The sequence below is a fragment of the Zingiber officinale genome, chromosome 1B (assembly GCF_018446385.1).
Source record: "Zingiber officinale cultivar Zhangliang chromosome 1B, Zo_v1.1, whole genome shotgun sequence".
NCBI lineage: Eukaryota > Viridiplantae > Streptophyta > Magnoliopsida > Zingiberales > Zingiberaceae > Zingiber > Zingiber officinale.
Window position 1 is genome coordinate 97,602,245 of NC_055986.1, and position 20,700 is coordinate 97,622,944.

Here is a 20,700-nt window from a genome sequence, read left to right on the forward strand (position 1 = left end):
CAAATCAGTCAACTGTACCTAACAAGCACGAGAATAATATCGGACTTTTCTTCGGTGGAAAACAGCGAATGATTGACTACTACGTACTGCAGATGAAAACTAGATGGTTGGAATTCCAGCAAATAATTTTTCAATTATTCACAACGCGTTTAAGACTACAATAAGGATATGACAAGTCAATAAAGAAAATTAACTTGTAAAGAATGGTGTTAATTTCTTTCATTAAAGTGACAGTGATCGTACCATTTTCTGAAGTCAAGTCTACTACTAATAAACTATTATTATTCTAAAATGCATAATTATTATTATTCTGTGGTCTATGTTAATTTCATAGAGCACAACACTTTGTCTATATAAAGACTTCGATGATTGTATTTTTGTTAGAGAAGTCATAAGAGAAATAGGACGTAATCAACCAAGTGAATTGGCTACCAAGTTTGATACCTAAATTAGGAAAAGGTAAGTACTTTCTCCTTACTCCCTATTTAAATGAACTATTGTTTGGTGAGGAAAAGTTTTTCGGAATCTATTTCATAAAATAGAATGAATTATTTATCTTTTTCATTGTTTATATGTTATAAAATAATAGACATATAAATTTAAGAATTCATCTACTGATTACTTTTTTTTATATTTTGTATCCACTCAAATAGGATAGAATGATTTTCCCTTTCTCATCCATTTTTCTTTCCTTGCGACTTGGGGGCCCTACGTGACAGCCTTCTGTAGGCCATCTCCCTTCTTGCTCGGGCCATCTCACGCGGCCGTTGTGAGCGGTCATGTGTGACCGTCTTATGTGGCTCTGTGCAGCAACCGCTAGGGCTCTATCAACTCTGCACGATCGCCTCACACAGCTCTATGTAATTGTTGATTTGATCCTATCTGTACAAGTCTTACATCGGGATGGTGGGACCCACACTTGGTCAGTGGGCCACCATCTCAATGTGAGAGCTGTAGGTATTACCCATAGTTTGCAAAATTATGGGTTGGATCATAAGATCATACGATCCTACAATTCGACAATTCAAAATCGATACAGGATTGTACAGAATCGATTTTTGTAGTAGGATCGTAGTAGGATCGGTAGGATCGGAATAAAATCGGTAGAATCGAAACAGGATCAGAGCAAGATCGGTTGAAGCTTTTGTTGGATATTAGGGCCTTAAATGGACCAAAATGATTTTGAGGAAGGAAACCATCAATTATTGAAAGTCATAATTGACTTCAAAATTGAAATCTACGATTCACGTAGATAGATTTAGACTATTAATTTGCTCAAAACCGATTAAGGGTGAATGAGAAATTAATGTTTAAAGTCGGCCCAAAATAACATTTATTATTCATTAATAAAGTGCATGGGAGAATAGTCCCACATTGGAAATTCTCGATGTATATTCTCTACTTATTAATGAAGATGTATTAATGGAGTTAACACAAAAATAAAAGGACATGTGCTTCCTTAGCCCAGGGCGAGCAGGTGCTCGCACCTGTGAGCCCGCCACCCGCTACGTGCGCAATGGGCGCTTTCTAGACGCACTTTGCACTTCTCCAGGTGACATTGCAGTGCCTACGTGGCACTCGGGTGACGTGTCAGGCTCGTACCTAACGTGACAGCACCTATGCGGCATCCTCGTGGGCAAAGGGAGATGACTGGACAGTTGACGCGACGAGCTTAAATTTATGCTCCAGGTGACATTGCAGTGCCTACGTGGCACTCGGGTGACGTGTCAAGCTCGTACCTAACGTGACAGCACCTATGCGGCATCCTCGTGGGCAAAGGGAGATGACTGGACAGTTGACTTAGGGAATGGATGGCTACCGTTGATCAACGTTGATCAAATATGTATGATGGATCGCTTGTGATGCGATCTAGAGCGTTGGATCGCAAAGAGTAACGATCTGACGGCTTGGGATGAGACTTGATCTGAAGTATCGAATCAATGGATCCAGATCCGATGGCCGATGACAATAGGTGGGATCTGAGGGTCACAACTCCTCAGATCTGATGGATGAGATTGAAGTGGGCTTGGAGAAGGGTTACAACCCTTCAGAATGGATGATCTAGATCGATCCAGCCCAAAGAACACATCCACTCACCCAAAAGACACTCAACCTCTTCTTTCAGTATAAATAGAACCCTCCAGATGATGGAATATTTACTCAATCCTCTCTTCTCTTCCTCAAGCATTCATCTCATCTTGTGCATTCAAGAGTCCAAGAAGTCTACTAGAAGGTTCGCTGGTCTCGGAAGTCGGAGTGCTACGATTCCGAGACGTTCGTCGTCGTTGTATCTTGGGAACGAATTGCAATAATCCGTTAAGCACCGTAGCGGAGCAATATCGTTTACGGAGATAGTGTCGAACACTAGCCTCGACGATCAGTTTGCATACTCCAGAAGCTACCCGGGATAAAACAGTCGTAAAGCTTTAAGAGGTCATAACTTTTGACTCAGATTGAATCACAGGACCTATAATATATCAAATAGCTCGTTCAGATATCTTTAATAAATTATAAAGTTTATCATTAACCATCCTATTTCAAATTTAAAAAATATTATTTAAATTCTTTTCGAATGTTCAGAAGATTTTATCTTTTTTTATTATTTTTTTCATTTTATCAGGGTTTTAAATTATTTAAACATATGTTTAATTATTTTTGAGTTAGTTTTTTATCAATAATATTCTATTATTTCTTTTTCTCAAAATAATGAGTTTTTGGATGTCTATTGTTTAGTATTGTGTGACATCAACCAGCCTTTAAAAGATTATTTCCGACGTTCATATTTGAATCAAAGGATTTAATAAGTTCTGTTATATACGTTAGATGTTTTGTTGGCCTTTAAATTGAATTATCTTATAAATCAAGGAAATATTTTTAATATTGAATGTGTTATTATTATTGTGTTAATAGAAATTTTATATTATTTTATTTTATGATATGAAAATATAAATATTATTACTATATGAGAATGATAGTTAAATTACAAATTAATTTAAATTTATACATATAGTAATGTAATATGAGGTGTTGAGTATAAATTATTGTATATATATATATATATAAATTAGTTATCTATATATGTGTAAATGAGTTTTTTAAGTATTTTTTCTAATTATTAATAATGTACGATAAAATTTTAATGATTTTTGGTAAGATCGTACGTACGATTCTACGATCTAATTCTGATTAATTAGATCATGACTCTAAATCAATTCTGTGTAGTATCATAATTCTATAAACTATGATATTACATGTACAGGTGGGATGAAATTTTTCCTATGCAACGGTCACATGCAGTCCTCCGTGGCTGTGAATTTTTATCTAATATATTTTTTTTTTCTCAATTCTTTGTTTTTTCCTACTTAGGATGCTTTTCTTATCACTGTTTTTTTAGAGATTTTTTTCCTACTTTAGATTTCTTTTCTTACTCGATTCACCTCAGAGTAAAAATGGCAAAAGGATACATTTAATATGCATAATTTGAATGCAATGAGTATGACTCATTTCATTCCACTATTAGAATAAATAAGTTGAGGGGAGATAGTTTATTTAAAGAATAATTAATTTTTTTTACTATTTTGAATGAGAAAAGTTTATTACACCTTTATGAAACATAATATTTATTTAAAATTGTAATTGAAGTAAATATATTAATTATCTCAACTGGCAAAGCGGGGCAAAAATCAAATGGATAGTCAAGCTAGGTGATTAAGTCAAGTGAGATGTTTTAGTCAAGTAAACTAAGTGATATAATTGAGTCGAGTGAGCCAGTCTGGTTGCACAAGTTAGATGTATTAATTGGGTCAGATGAATCAATTAGTCAAACAAGCTAAGTGAACTGAATAGGTTGGGAGAGCCAATCTAATCTAATAAGCAAGGCAAATTGATTGATTGCATATGATGGGTTGAGTAAGCATGCTGGAACGATCAAATGAGATTGATTAGGCACCCTTAATGATGTAAGTCAAATTAGGTGACAAAATTAGAGAAATAAAAGAGTTAAATATCAATTAGAGCATTCCATTAGTCATATCATTCTGCTATTACAACTAAATAATAAAGGAATAGAATATTCGCCCATGTTTCATTCAATTTTTATTTTTACTTCTTTCTATTGCATTCCATTTAATTTATTAGTCCCAAAGGTAAACTATGTGGAGATCAACGGTGTTGATCCAATATCTAAGTCCGATCGGTCAGGTCGACCATGAGTCAAAAGTTTGAACGGATGGAGTTTAATATAGCGACATGGATCTTATCCGTTCATATTCTCGACACACCTTTTTAATTAGTTATCGAAACACTCCTTAGAGTAAGTTTATTCCTATGATAAGAGTATTAACGTCAAGGTTGTTGGGACCGGTTCGAGCTAAGGGAGAGGGTGAATAACTCCTTTCACATCGATAAATTGTGCAACAGATATTTGAAATAAATCGATAACACAACACAAACATGGTCTATTTACTTGGTGTAAGGGATCGGATGACCGACTTGAAGGGGGGTTGGATAGACGGCACCCTCAAATAATCGCTTTCTACACTATTGTTAGTATGCACGGCGGAAATCTAATACTAACTACAAATATGAATACAAAGAAAGCTTAAGACAAAAATAAGAAATGCAAACCAAGCTAACACGTTGTTTAGCGTGGTTCGGAGATTAGAGCTCCTACTCCACGGCTGTCCGTAAGGTGGACGATCCCGATCCTTCGGTGGATTACTCCCCGGAAAACTTCCGGCTAGCTCAAACCTCCTTGTGGGTGGAGAAACCTCACCACAACCCTCACAAGAGCTCCTTTGACGCTAGGGCACAGGTAGACTACTAATAGAGATTAACCACCTCTATTTCGTCAACTCAAACCAAGCTCCCAAGCTTTGATTTTATAGGCCACGGGTTGGAAAACCCCGCCTACCAGTCGACTGCTAAAACATGCAGTCGACTGCCCTCTGTGGAAATTCGACCGTGTCGACTGCCCCAGTCGACTGCACCAGTCGACTGCTAAAACATGCAGTCAACTGCTACAGTACTGCTACAGTAGCGCTACGGTACTGCTACAGTAAAACCCTAAAAACTAGGATTTTACTCCGAGTACAATCTCTCGTGCACTCGTACCCTCACCCTTATGACTCACTTGATTCTTCCTTTGCAGCTTTGACCTTTTGCCTTCAAGCCTACTTCCTTTGGCTCTCGTCCCTCGGATGCATTCAAGCCTGCGGCTCGTCCTCAATGTCATCCTTCGCGTATGCCTCGAAGTCACTTCCATCGGCCCTTGTCCTCGCTGCCTTGTCCACGGTCCCTCGGATGCTCCATCTTTCACCGGACCTGAAGCCATCAACCTGAGTCATATGTGTATCCTGCAAACCTGCACAACTCAAATACACATATCAAATACAAGGGTGAACCTAACTTAAACCCTTTGCCCAAACACCAAAACACATGGTCGCACGGACCATTGGGATTGCTCCAACAATCTCCCCCTTTTTGGTGTTTGGCAATACGTTTAAGTTAGGGAAAACATATAGCAAATAAACATGCTAAAATAAATGGACTTACGTTGCCAAGGCTACACACTTGGACTTACACCGCCGAATGGACTTACGATGCCAAGGCTACACACTTGGACTTACAACGCCGAATGGACTTACGTTGTCAAGGTTACACACTTGGTAACCGCCGAAACAATGCACAGGGCTTTTTAAGAACCTATCCCAAGGCTCCCCCTACACCTAAGCTCCCATTGAGCTAGGATTTTCTACATAAGGCTTTTTAAGGACCTATCCCAAGGCTCCCCCTTTACCTAAGCTCTCCATTGAGCTAGGATTTTTACAACGGGCTTTTTAAGAACCTATCCCAAGGCTCCCCCTACACAAAGGTACTTTCAGGTTTTCCTAACTAAACATTACTTCTCTCCCTTTGCCTAACATCCAAAAAGTTCTCCAACAATATCCCAATTATTGAAAACTTGTCATCCAAATGACCCTAAACTCATGTATGTATCACCCATGGATCCCATACATCTATATGAGCTGACCCGGTCAAAAACTAGTGCTGAAAACACTTTCAGACTGGTATCAGTCGACTGCAAGAAGTACCAGTCGACTGACCCCATGAAAACGAGCTTACAGAGACATTCTGTGCTCGTGAACAGTGTTACCAGTCGACTGGTAACTGTACCAGTCGACTGGTACACTATTCATGAAAAAATCAGCCTTTTCTGGCCAACTTCAGAAATGCGCCAAAAATTCCACAGACCTCCAAAAATCCCCAAATTTTGTGGAGAGGTCTATTATATCAATATCTACTTGGGAAAAATACATTCAAAAATATATCTATCATCAATCCCAAGATTGACACAAAACACAAAACTAGCTAAAAAGTTCAATTGAACCTTGACCTAAAGTCCTAATTTTGGCTTCCTCTTGATGTATTTGCCCATACTAACCCATAATGCATCCCTAGCATTGATTTATATGGCATCTATACATCCAAAACCAATTATCATGCTATATGACCCCAATTGTCATATTTCTTGCATGAAATACAAACCATGTGTGCCAAGTCCCCGTGTTTGAGACTCAAGTCCGTCTCTAAACCACTTGGCACACTCCATGGCTCCTCTAGACCCCCAAGTAGAACCCACCTGAGATCCATTGGCCATGGGTCCCAAATTGACTCTTGGAGCTCCCCCTAGAGCTCTTTACCTTAGTCACCTCCCTAGGTGACTCATCTATTGTGACCAAACCACAATGATGTCCCTTAGAAGATCTCCTTATCTTCTTGACCTTGGACATATCATCCTTGCCATAATCATATGCAACCCTAGCATATTTCTTTTTATTGGCCTTGGATGACTCTCCCTTGCACTTATCATGTGCCACCCTAGCACATGGTCTTCTTTTAACCTTGGAGGGACTAGATCGGTATCCCAAGCCCGATCTATCATTGTTGGGTCTTTGACTACCCAACACCATATTTAATCCCTTAGATCCAATAGTGAATCTCTTAAGGAATTTCTCCAAATTATCAAGCTTTGACTTCAAACCTTGATTTTCCCTTTCTAAGTTCCTAACCCTAGAGTCAACATGTCCACCTTGGACATTCCTAGACCTACCCTTTTTAGGCATGTGTCTCCTCTTCTTGGGATTAATGCCTTGGGTCTCCTTAGGTCTACCATTTCTAGATTTTTCATGAATGGGTCTCCTAGGGTTTTGATCTACATTCACCCTATTCCTATCATGATATCTAAAACTAAAATTTTGCATGGGTAAATAATAAGAATTATTCCTAGCATGCATGGGAGTATAAGAATTTAAACTTGAATTACAATTCAAACTAGGGTATACCTCCCTTACCCTTGAAGCTCCCCCTTGACTCAAGCGCCTCTTCTTCTTCTCCCATTTCTTTAAATGTGTAAGCTTCTTGATTTCCCTCTTCTTGGGGCATTTGGTGTGGTAGTGTCCCTTCTCCCCACACGTGAAGCATGTAATGTGCTTCCTCTCCTTCTTCTTCCTATAACTCAAATTAGATTCTAAAGGAATTGAATTGAGTTTAGGAGATACCTTCTTCTTACCCATTGGACACCTACTCTTGTAGTGTCCCTTCTCATTGCATCTGAAGCAAATTATGTTGTTCTTTGACTTCACTTCGGTGGAGGTGCTTGCTATGTTGACTTCCAAGACTTCATCTTCTTCACTTGTCTTGGAATCTTCTTCAATTCTTGAGGATGTAGATGATACCTCATCTTTCTTCTCCTCCTCGGATATTGAGTGTGACTCAACTTCCGTTTGTTCCACCTCCTCTTCTTGAGCTACTAAGCCTAACTTCTTGGGCTCCACATCCGATTGGTCCTTCTTCTCCTCTTGGACCACTTCATCACTATCTTCGGATTTTTCTTCTTCTTCTTCTTGTGTAGGCGAAAGTTCCTCCCATGGAAGTTTCTTCACTTTGCTCCATAATTCATGGGCATTCTCATATTTACCTACAAGACTCACAACATTATTAGGCAACATATCAATTAAAATTGATATTACCTTTGAATTTGCCTTTGATCGTGAGATTTTCTCCTCCGTCCAATGTCGTGGTCGGAGCTTCTTTCCTTTCTTGTCTTTAGGGACTTCAAATGGCTCTTCCACCACCATCATTGTGTCCCAATCCGTCTCGAAGAAGTTCTTCATCTTCACCATCCAAAAGGTGATGTCCCATAAGCTTCCTCCTTCGAACTTTGGCGGATCTATCAAGCCGGTCATCTTGTGCTTCCTTGGCGGTTAGTCCAACGGAGAGCGTCCTCGCTCTGATACCACTTGTAAGGGATCGGACGACCGGCTTGAAGGGGGGTTGGATAGACGGCACCCCCAAATAATCGCTTTCTACACTATTGTTAGTATGCGCGGCGGAAATCTAATACTAACTACAAATATGAATACAAAGAAAGCTTAAGACAAGAATAAGAAATGCAAACCAAGCTAACACGTTGTTTAACGTGGTTCGGAGATTAGGGCTCCTACTCTACGGCTGTCCGTAAGGTGGACGATCCCGATCCTTTGGTGGATTACTCCCCAGAAAACTTCCGGCTAGCTCAAACCTCCTTGTGGGTGGAGAAACCTCACCACAACCCTCACAAGAGCTCCTTTGACGCTAGGGCACAGGTAGACTACTAATAGAGATTAACCACCTCTATTTCGTCAACTCAAACCAAGCTCCCAAGCTTTGGTTTTATAGGCCACGGTTGAAAACCCGCCTACCGATCATTGCTAAAACATGCGATCGCCTCTGGAAATTCGACCGTTACATCCCAACGGCTCGATTCCACACATTCTGCTCACGCCACGATCGGCCGATCGCACGATCGCTAAAACATGCGATCACATAAGATCTTGCTACAAGATGGCGCTACGATGGCGCTACAAGAAAACCCTAAAAACTAGGATTTTACTCCGAGTACAATCTCTCGTGCACTCGTACCCTCACCCTTATGACTCACTTGATTCTTCCTTTGCAGCTTTGACTTTTGCCTTCAAGCCTACTTCCTTTGGCTCTCGTCCCTCGGATGCATTCAAGCCTGCGGCTCGTCCTCAATGTCATCCTTCGCGTATGCCTCGAAGTCGCTTCCATCGGCCCTTGTCCTCGCTACCTTGTCCACGGTCCCTCGGATGCTCCATCCTTCACCGGACCTGAAGCCATCAACCTGAGTCATATGTGTATCCTGCAAACCTGCACAACTCAAATACACATATCAAATACAAGGGTGAACCTAACTTAAACCCTTTGCCCAAACATCAAAACACATGGTCGCACGGACCATTGGGATTGCTCCAACACTTGGTTCACAACCTCCTAAGGTTGATCTAAAACTTAGTTCTAACGAACTGCCACTACTATATAACTTTTTCCTTCTCAAATACTTTTCGGAGGTCGAGAAGTCTCTTACAATCATGTTCTTATAAACAATATAATAAGAATACACAATATGAAATCAAATACAATAAAAGTAAACAATTTTACACGGATCTCGCCTTAGATGCTTTCTTGGTACTTTGGAATGTCTTTTGTTGGCCCAAAATGCCACATATTTCGTTCTCAAATCCCCAAGAATCGGTCTCTTCAAACTTCCTTGAAAACCTCTTGTATAGCTAGGGTTGTTGTTGTTAGGACCCGTGCGAGCTAGAGGAGGTCGCATAGCTTCGATCGCTTTTCTTCTTCACTTTGTGCTCGTCGTTGAATGCGGAGCAGAAACTTCAATCAACTTTGATGTCACATACACAATTCCTTGATCTTACTTGGTGATTGGCGCCGTCTGTGGGAAACACACCTGAATCCGAGCGGAGAAGATGGAAGAAGCTGGACGTCAACATACCGTGACGCTCTCCCAAGATGAGCTCGACGCGCTCATCTAGGCGCGAGCAGCGAAGATAGTGGAGCAGCAGCAAAAGACTCACGCCGAGCGATTGGCACAGCAGGCCACCTCAGCATCAGGAGGCCGAACGGCACCAGAAGACCGACCGGAGTAATTTTCCACGTGGGCGCAGAATAAAGGGCAGACCGGCACGCCAGGAGAAGCACCCGCTGCCCCTATTCCCTTCCATCGAGCCCTGTTCCAGACTCCATCCGAGTTGGCCCAAGCTAACCAAGGATCATCCGATGAAGCGCCCGTGCGGAACGCTAGGAAAGGAAAGGTGCCTCGATCCGAGTCATCTCCCGAGCGGATCAATCGCCAGTTCTTTGAGGTGATTCTACAAGACCCGCTCCCAAAGCTCTAGCAATCGGAGAGTATAATGGTACAACTGACCCGGATGACCACCTCGGTAAGTTCAACAACACTGCCACTCTTCATCAATACACTCCGTAAAATGTAGGGTCTTCCTCACCACTCTGTCCGGCTCCGCACAACGTTGGTTCTGGAGGCTGCCGGACGGGTCGATTTGGAGTTTCAAGGATTTCCGAACGGTTTTCCTCCACCACTTTGCGAGCAGCAGGCGCTACAAAAAAATCAGCGTCAGTCTGTTCTCTATGAAGCAGGGGCCAGAGAGACTCTCCGAGCGTACATCTATCGATTCAACCAGGCCGCCCTGGATATTCCCGCAATCTCATCCGAGACCATGATGCACGCTTTCACCCAGGGCTGATGGATGACGACTTCTTCCGCTCGCTCATCAGGAAGCCGCCACGTGATTATGACCATATGTTGAAAAAGGCAAGCGAATACATCAACGTGGAGGAGGCGCAAGCGGCTCGTAAGAAGGAAACACCAACAGAGTCAACCGCACCGGCCGAGCGGCGGCCTCAAGCCATTCATCAACATCCTAGAGGACCCCGGGTCAAGGGGGAGGCACATGATCCGGTGGTAAGCGTAGGGAGGGGCTCACATGGGCAACAGTCAACGATGCGTGGAGGTCATGACCAACCTAAAGATTTCGCCGAGCGAAGAGGTATAACGTCCGATCGGCCAGGAGTCGTCGGAGCCGGCGCGAATATAGCTCGACCAGGGGTCGGGCTTCCGACGCTCAATCTGCCCACCAAGGAATAGCTGCGCCGAGCGGCTAGTCCGCTCGGCTGAGTTTTAGACCAACTAGAGAACGTATGCCCGTCTGAGCAACTAGGGGGTCCCCCCATTCGGTTCGGCACGCCTAAATGTTCGACCACCTGGGTGGCTGGGCGGACCCGGGAATGGACAAGACGCAAAAAAGGACAAAGGAGACAGATAGCAGGGTCAACGGCTGGAGTAGACAGAGAATCGTACGGTGGAAGTTTCCACTGTCACGTTAAAGATATGCTCGGGCGGTTGCGGTATGGCGTCAGACGTACTTTTCTGACATGACCATTTCTAGATATGTTTTGAGGAGCGTGCACACTCGAAGAGCATCCGGTTGACAACCATTTCTAGGGGTTATAATCAAGTTAAAATATTCCTTCCAATTGATTGACCTTACTCCCAATTGATTACTATGTTAGATCTGACTATTTAAACCTCTAGAATGAATCATTTTTACCCTACCAATCAATTGGTGAGTCACACCAATCGATTGCTTAGCCTCCAATTGCTCCAATCAATTCTGAGACCTTCTATTCGTTGGGAATAAGTTGTAAATCAATTGCTTAGCCTCCAATCGATTGCCCCAATCAATTCTGAGGCCTTTTGTTCATTGGGAATAAGCTGTTAATCAATTACTTAACATCCAATTGATTCCTCCAATTGATTGTCACTTCCTATCAATCGATTGCCACTTCCCGTCAATCGATTGTTAACCCTGATTTCAGCCTTTTCAAGGCTAAATTCGTATCTTGCCTGGTATCCGGTTGATATCAACCTACTAGGACTTCCTCTTCCCAATATCTAATCATTCATGATCGATTGGGACTTCTCGTTTCAAAATATCCAATCAACCTTGACATGTTGGAACTTTCCGTTGCCTAATATCCGATCAACCTTGATCTATTGAGACTTTCCTCTTGCCAACTTTCTGTTGGACTTTCGATCATCAAGTGTCTGGTCCTTCTTGATCCACTTGAACTTTCCTTTTATCAATTTTCCATTGGACTTTTGACCACTAAGTGTCCGGTCCTCCTTAATCCATTTGGACTTCCCTTTTGCCAACTTTCTATTAGACTTTCAATCATCAAGTGTCCGGTCCTCTTTGACCCACTTGAAATTTCCTCTTCTAATCAAGTATCTAGTCAATTTTGACCTACTTGACTTCTTACTTACATATTGATCAAACATTGAAACCCAAACTTGAGTCAACCTGAGCTTGGTCAACCTGATCAACCTTGACCAAAGGTCGATTGTACTAACAATATCTCCCTTTTTTATATTTGATAATATGTTTAAGTTAGACTAACTCATTAGTCCAACTTTCTTCTTCTCATATCAAAGCATGAATGAGAGTTTCAAAAATTTCTTCCGAAATTTCATTCATCTTAACCTTCCAACAATACAATAGATGTTCCCTACCTCCCATTGTCTTCAAAGCTCAACCTTGAGTATACACCCATTGCCCTTCTTCTCAATCCTTTAAATCCCATCCTTTTATTTCTAATTCATACCTTTAAGGTAGACTTTCCCTTCAAAGCATGCTTCAACTTCAACCATTGTACCAATAATAATTTTGAGTTCCTAACCCTTAGAAAATTTCAAAATATAAGTTATGAGGTTAAAAATTTAATCTTGAATCCAATTTTCCTTCTCAAATCCTCCTTATTCTCCCTTTACTATCTCTTTTCATATTTTCATCAAGAAAATCTCCTTTAAATACATATCCAAGCATATCATAGGGTTAGGGATAGTTAGGTACCCTAAAAATGAGATTTAATGGCTAAAGTAAACTCATTTCAGCTAAAAATATAGTTACTAATTGATTGGTAATTGACGTCAATCGATTGGTGGGCTAAAATTCTAAAATTTAAATTTTCAGATCGAATTTGAAAAATACATAAGTAATTCAATTTTTAAAAAAATCATAAAATTTTATATAGACATTACTTATGTTAAATAATTTCAGGGGAAAATAATTTTTTATGAAAATACATTTTATTTTAAAAGAATGATACAAAGTTAGAAACCACTGAAAATTTCAATGTTTCACTCTAACTTTATATCTAACTAATCAATGGTAATTCTTATCAACAAATACACTTCACCAAGACCAAATAAACTTTGCCAACTCTCTATTATATTTTTGATTACTAAATATCCAGTTAACCATGACCCACCTTGATTTTCCTCCCCTTTTGTCAACTTCCCATTAGTTTTTTGATCACTAGATGTCCAATTAATCGTGTCCCACTTAGACTTTTCTCTTATCAATTATTCGTTGGACTTTCAATTATTAGGTGTTCATTTAACCGTGATCCGCCTAGACTTTTCTCCCCTTATGTCAACTTCCCATTAATCTTTCAATCACTGTGTTCAATCAATCGTGATTTACTTGGATTTTTCTCGCGTCTCGTGCCAATGGCACATTGAACTTTAAATATTATCAAGTATCCGGTCAACTTTGACCTAATTGATGTCTCACTTTACCATATTGAACAAACATCATATTGGTCGACATCTACCATATTGATCACACTCTACTATATTAGTCAAATATCAAAATTATCTAACTCGAATTTGATCAACTTCATCAACCTCAAGGTCAATTGCACCATCATAAATGACTACTAACAATATATCATAAAAACATGAATATTCTTGTGTGGAAAATTAAGAATGTATCAGCATATCATAATGAAGAGTCAATAAAGAAATCAATTTGCATGAAAATCTCTGTACACAAGTTTTATCATCTCTCTTGGTCTTTTAATCACAACCATATTTTCTAAATTGTATTAGTTACAAGTCAGTAAAACTCTACCAAACTAAACTATAAGAAGAACATGTGACTATTCTTGTGTGGAAATTAAGGATGTAGCATCGTATTCATAATGAAGACTCAATGAAGAAATCAATTTCGCCCAGGGTACGGTGCAGTAGTAGAAACACTATCAATTTTTAAATATTTATGGTTTGATTTTTAAGTGCACCTGTAAATTTTTTTTTATTGGGATAAAAAATTTAGAACATTGACTGTAGGGTGAGGAACCATTTATATTTTTAAATTTATTCTAGTTATTAATGGAAAATTTTCATAGGATCTTCAATTAATTTTAGGATCAATCATTTCGAAGAACTAGATATCTAAATTAAAAAAAATATATCAATTTGCACGAAAATTTTGTAAACAAGCTTTTATCACCTTTCTTGGGCCTTTTGCATATTGAATTTGGAGGAAAAATCCCTACAAATAAATCATAGTTAGGAATTAAATCATGAATACATGGGTAACAATTTCTTCTGTTAAACTAAAGATTTCACGTATAATATGTATACTTAATTATTTGAGTGAAGTCTTAAGATTTTTTAGACTTATAACTGGACATATCAAATTAATGAGTTTTCAAACTCATTTAATGATTGGTTAAGATAGACAAATCGACTCACGTGATGATAAACCTCTCTCTATATTTGCTAACTGACTTGATGGGTCTAGCTAATTGAATTGAGTTGGTGATTGAAATAGACCAATTAAATTGATATGGACTTAATATATTAAGAAAATCGTATCATCTCCCCTATTAAAATCTTAATTGTTCAGAGAGAAATGAACACAAGTATATGATTGAAAGAGAGTGGAAGAGTTAATTATCCCTCAGTAGTGTATCCATTTAGTCTTCTAAGTAGTTCTTTCGGGGCAGTACGATGGTTAAGACATGGGGTATTGTCACATGAGGTCTTGGGGTCGAAACTCAGCATGACCGAACATAACCTCCCTCATGTCTTAACCATTTGCACTAATGGCTGTAGCCATGCGTGATTTATCTCCTCCGTGTTGGCCTAGGGACGGATTAGCGGGGGCGCTGGGACGAGTGAATCGCCTTTTTGCCACATGTAGTCTTCTAAGTATCTACAATTTTTTTTCCAGTTACGATATATTGTAAGATATTTTTTTTTAATGGGATAACAAATCTGAGATGTTGAATTGCTAGACTGTCTGTTGCCAGCACTTCTAAATTTATATCATATGTGAGAAATTTTTGTTTAATTAAATCGATCATTCTTAGAATTAATTGTTCCGAAAGATTGGATATCTCATGCTAGCCACTTATTCAAAGTGTCGCAGCTATAAAAATAGTTGAAAAAAATTATTTGAATTAACCCGATCTGGCTTTTTGTTTGGATTAATATAATCACTTATGAATTAGTGAGAAGATGAGATAAAGTTATTATTTGACTTTTTTTCAAAAAAAAAATAAAAACAACTTTTTTTCTCTCTAATTTCTCAAACATTAATTAATTGCAAATTTCAATTCTTATAATAATTATTTTTCCAATATTCCAATCAAATTAATTAATTTTTTTTATTTTCTATTACAAGAGCAAGACTATTCCGTTTTGGGAAAAAGAGAATAAATATATTCCAACATCAATTATGTAAGACTCTTATTGTACATGAATTCAGTGTTTTCTCTTGGAGTAGTTGGTTTATATCTATCTATATATATTATAATAATAAACTTGTTAATACTTTATACGTTTGCTTTCTTTTTATTAGTCACTTAACTTGCTTAATTAATCATTATACTTTTATTGTTGATTTGTAGGACAACAAAATGAAATTCACCGACCTATTGCTGCCACTAACCATATTATTGATATCTATGGAGAGTTTCACAAGTTGGGCAACGGAAAATGAAAATATTTTTCCTCTTTCCAACTGTTCCAAAACATGCGGTGATATAAAGATTGAATATCCTTTTGGTATTGGCGTTGGCTGTTATCGTACTGTTGAATTTAATCTTACTTGTGCATATGACTCTGATCCTCCAAGGCTCCTCTTAGGGAATGACACTATCCAAGTAAGGAATTTTAATATGGAGAAAGGTCTAGTCTACATTGAACCACCATATGTCACATTAAATGCAGATGCATATATGAACTCCACATCCATCGATCTTAAGAATTTGCCTCTCTCTTTTAACTTAGGTTTAATGTATTCTAGAACATCAATCGAGCTTATGAGCTTTAACAATTTATATGTGGCTGGTTGTAATGCTACTGCCAATATTCTTGATGTGTCTACCAATGGTATAATAGGTGTTTGTTCGACAATCTGCTCCTCAAGAAATACTTCAACTACTAAGCAAATATTTATGTCTGACAATGGATATTGTGGATTTGATATGTTTGATGTGAAAACAAACAAAAATTCATGGGCTATTCAGTTAACTCGACTCAATGAGACTGAGAACGAGAATAGTATGATCAGCAATAATACCTCTAGCATCATAGCTTTGATATACGATGAGGAGTCCAGCAGTCATGATGACCTTCAGAAATTTATAAATAATAGGAACAAAACTGGATTGACAGCCACTCTCGCTTGGTATATTAATGACTATCCCACATGCAAAGAGGCCAGGAAGAGGAGCGACACTTATGCATGTCGTAGTCACAGAAGTGAATGCTCCGATGTCTTTCCTGAAGATTCACTCTACTGGAATGAAACCATTGGTTACAACTGTCGATGTTCTTTAGATTATGACGGCAACCCCTACCTACCTGACGGTTGCAAATTAGGTGATGATTCTATATTTAATTTCTTGTGAAAGTATTTATGATAATTAATTAAATTGAACTAATTAATGATGCATAAATATAATGTTGCAAAATTCATTGATGTTATAGTGTGTTAACAGGTAAAAATTTTACATCAACTCCAGCAAAAGATTGTCAAACCAAATGTGGAAATATTACAATTTCTTTTCCCTTCGGGCTAAAAAAGGGTTGTTATCGAGGCGAAGGCTTTGCTCTAACATGCAATGAGACGTCCCATCCTCCAACTCTCTTATTTGGAGACTATTATGTAGTGAGTAAAATTTCATTGCAAGGGAAATTGGAGTTCAATATTCCTAGTTATTTTGATTTCTCATTTAGACAGTCATATTTTACCTCCTCCAAAGAGAATATGATCAGTATAAATTGGGTAATAGACTACCAATCTTGCAACGATGCTGAAAAAGACGCGACCACCTTCGCATGTATGGATGCACATAGTATATGTGTAAATGTGAATGACACAGGAAATATTCAAGATATGGGTTACCGTTGCAACTGCTCAGATGGCTACATTGGAAATCCTTACCTCCAGGATGGATGTAAAGGTATTAATTAAATGCATCCTTTCTCACTCTGTTTAAGATACGTATGCTATGTGATTTTTAGCTATGTGAAAGACAATATATAGAGATAGATAGATATATATTAAACAACATATATACTACTTACACCATTATAATAAATTAATTAGAAGCATTTAGATATGACAATGGTCCATGCTTGTTAAAATATATATATATATCAAAATGTTAATAATGTATAACTTAGATGTGAGAATTATTGACATATTTTATGTTTGGTAACATCAGAAGATCCGCAATATGAAGCATACCTGGTGAGCAGAAAGAAGACTCTTTTATTGGGTAAGACCTCTCAACTAAGTAGAATATTAAAATAAAATACAACACAAAAAATGAAACGAATGAATAGATATATGTTTAAAAAACATCACAAGAAAAAAATTATTATAGTCGACAGAGAAATTAAGAAGTTTATATTGATATATGATGCAGGGGTACTCCTTGGTGCAAGCATTGGAATAGGCTTCTTGCTTTTATGCATAACATGGGTCATCCTAAGAAGAAAATGGAAGTCACGGAATCAAAAGAAAATAAGACAAAGGAACTTTCATGAAAATCATGGTTTATTACTTCAACAGATAATCTTCACAACTGACTATGCTGATGAGAAAATAAATATATTTTCTTTAGAAGAAATGGAAAAGGCAACAAATAATTTTGATGAAACTAGAGTACTTGGAAAGGGAGGACATGGAACTGTTTATAAAGGAATTCTATCAGATCAGCGGATTGTTGCCATAAAAAAATCAAAAATTGTTAGAAAGAGTGAGATTGATCAATTCATAAATGAAGTTGCAATTCTTTCTCAGATCAGTCATAGGAATATAGTCAAGCTATTAGGATGTTGTTTGGAAACTGATGTTCCTTTATTAATTTATGAATTTGTCTCTAACGGGACCCTTTCAGATCATCTTCATATTTTACAAGGTGAATCAAAATTATCATGGGATGATCGTCTCAGGATTGCCACAGAATCTGCAGGAGCACTTGCTTATCTACATTCAGCTGCTTCTATATCTATTTTTCATAGAGACGTCAAATCATCAAATATTCTTTTAGATGATACTTTTAGGGCAAAGGTATCAGACTTTGGAGCATCGAGATTTATTCCTCTTAATCAAACACACATTGTTACTGCCATACATGGTACCTTTGGATACTTAGATCCGGAATATTATCAAACTAGTCAATTGACAGAGAAGAGCGATGTCTATAGCTTTGGAGTTATTCTTCTTGAGATTTTAACTGGAAAGAAACCTGCCTACTCAACCAAAAGTGGATTGCCACAGAACCTAACTATGAATTTCCTTCCAGCAACAAGAGAGAACATGCTATATGATCTTGTAGAAGATCGTGTTTTGCAAGAAGGAACAGAGCATGAGATTCTTGAAATAAGTAATTTAATAAAAATATGTCTGAGTTTAAAAGGTGCAGAAAGACCTACGATGAAGGAAGTTGAGTATAAATTACAAGACATAAGAAAGGCCCGAATGAAAAAGAAAAAAGTTTGTATTCCAGAAGGCAATGAGGAAACTGAAAGGTTACTTACTATGTCATCTTACTCATCCTCAGAATTGATGGATCAAATAAATCAAGAAAATTCTAGAAATTATAGCTTTGAGAAGGAAGTCATGTGGTCACAAAATTACCCTCGTTAATTTGGTATAGTATATGCAAAGTGCAATTTGCTTATGTTTGTTATCATCTTTAACTTGGTACAATTAATTTTACAAACATTGATGTATGCATATTGTTTAATCTACAATTTATCTTGTCTTTATATCTTTATATGAATGTTTTAGGTTTATGAAACTAGAATACTAGTTTGTTGATATATTGCTACCTACAAGATTGTAGTTTCATTATTTTAATTTGCACTGTGTTTACAATATTTTATTTTGTTAATAGTATCAATTTCTTTTTTTTTTTTTAAAATATGGAATGCTTTTTGGAACTTTTCTAAGAATATTCTATCACATAAATATCAAGTTCGCATGTATTTGGAACTACTGTGTCTTGATAAGATGATTAAGGATTGACGATTCGTATGATCAAATTTTTTTTCATGTTTAAGGATTGAATTTCACAATAAAATCATGCTTACCTGATGGATTTATTTCAACTCAATTTAACTTCATGTCATTCAGTGAGTGTCCTCTATGACACTGATCATGCATCAATTTTAAAACATATTATTTTATAAAACTATATATATTTGTATTTGGTAGTTGATGATAGTTAGATCGCCGGAAAACAGTTCAGTCGAAGAAGAAACAGTGCAAAACTTCCATCTCTCTCAATCAATGTTATTTTAGGTGAAGTTATATGAGCACCTCAGACATTTTATTTTTACATTTAGTATTTATACAATTTTAATTTAGTTGTTGATAAAAATTAAAAGCAATTTCTACTTTTCAAAATTCTCTATTTTATCAAAAAGAACTCGTTGGAAGCAATCTTGAGAGTCTGGTATGAACATGAGTATAGATGTTTGGACAAAGAATTTAAATTGTATTTATCCTTATATTTGATATGTGTATTTGAGTTACACTGGTTTATAGGATACACATATGATTTAGCTTGATGATTTCAGGGCCGGTGAAGGATGGAGTATTCAAGAGACTATAGACAAGGTAGTAAGTACAAGCCGAGGAAAGCATACTTTAAGGCATACACGAAGGTTGGTATTGGGACAAACCGCAAGCTTGAATGCATTTGAGAGACGAGAGCCAAAGGAAGGAGGCTTGAAGGTAAGAGGTTAAAGCTGCAAAGAAGAGTTAAGTGAGTTGTGAGGGTCCAGTGCGAGAGAAATATATTCAGGAAGGAAACCCTAAGTTTAGGATTTTACTAGTCAACTGGTAAATGGACTACTTAACTAGGGCAAGACACAGAATGTTTCTGTGTCTGACGGCTGAGGCACCAGTTGACTGGTGCAGTGACCAGTAAACTGGTAAAGAGTCTGTCACGCCCCGGGGGAGTCCCTGCCAGAAGAAATTTCGACAACATCACCCCTGTACGGGTGACAATCAAAAACTTTATACATTGCCCTCAGGGCCACATATACCTCAGCCAACACGGCTGGAACAATAACAATAATAAAAATACAACAAACAACCATCCACACAGTTTAATAGTAAACAAACTAAAGCGATGATAAGGAAAACTCAAAAATCCTACTCAACTACACCCATAAAGCTCAAAACACGATATCCTACTCAACTACACCCATAAAGCTCAAATCACATCTCAATAAAATCCACTCACCTCTTCTGCCGTCCAAGCAGGCATGTAGTAGAACAAATCCAATAAAACTCATCGACAATTAAAACGAAACCATACAATATCCATAGAAACAAACTAGTACAAATCTATAAAGTGCAATAAGAAATAAAACCAAAAGACCCAAATAAAAATATCCTCGCGATCTGCAGGGGACTAGAGACTGGAACTCTCTGGACAACCTCAACT

At 37.9% G+C, this 20,700-nt stretch overlaps 1 protein-coding gene across 1 annotated transcript; it reads left to right on the forward strand.

Annotated features, from left to right (window-relative positions):
* Positions 1 to 395: 395 nt before the first annotated feature.
* LOC121970080 (wall-associated receptor kinase 5-like) lies at positions 396 to 18,991 on the forward strand. Its single transcript, XM_042520496.1, has 5 exons — positions 396 to 459; positions 15,637 to 16,612; positions 16,732 to 17,196; positions 17,461 to 17,514; positions 17,665 to 18,991. Exons 2-5 carry the CDS (start codon positions 15,646 to 15,648, stop codon positions 18,888 to 18,890), a joined length of 2,712 nt encoding a protein of 903 aa, XP_042376430.1. The 5' UTR covers positions 396 to 459; positions 15,637 to 15,645; the 3' UTR covers positions 18,891 to 18,991.
* The last annotated feature ends 1,709 nt before the right edge of the window (positions 18,992 to 20,700 follow it).

Excerpts from the sequence above, each read along its gene's own strand:
- LOC121970080 (XM_042520496.1), top strand. The coding sequence starts at position 15,646 with ATGAAATTCACCGACCTATTGCTGCCACTAACCATATTATTGATATCT. Across the intron at positions 16,613-16,731 it reads ACCTGACGGTTGCAAATTAG|GTAAAAATTTTACATCAACT; the intron begins GTGATGATTCTA and ends GTGTGTTAACAG. Across the intron at positions 17,197-17,460 it reads CCTCCAGGATGGATGTAAAG|AAGATCCGCAATATGAAGCA; the intron begins GTATTAATTAAA and ends TGGTAACATCAG.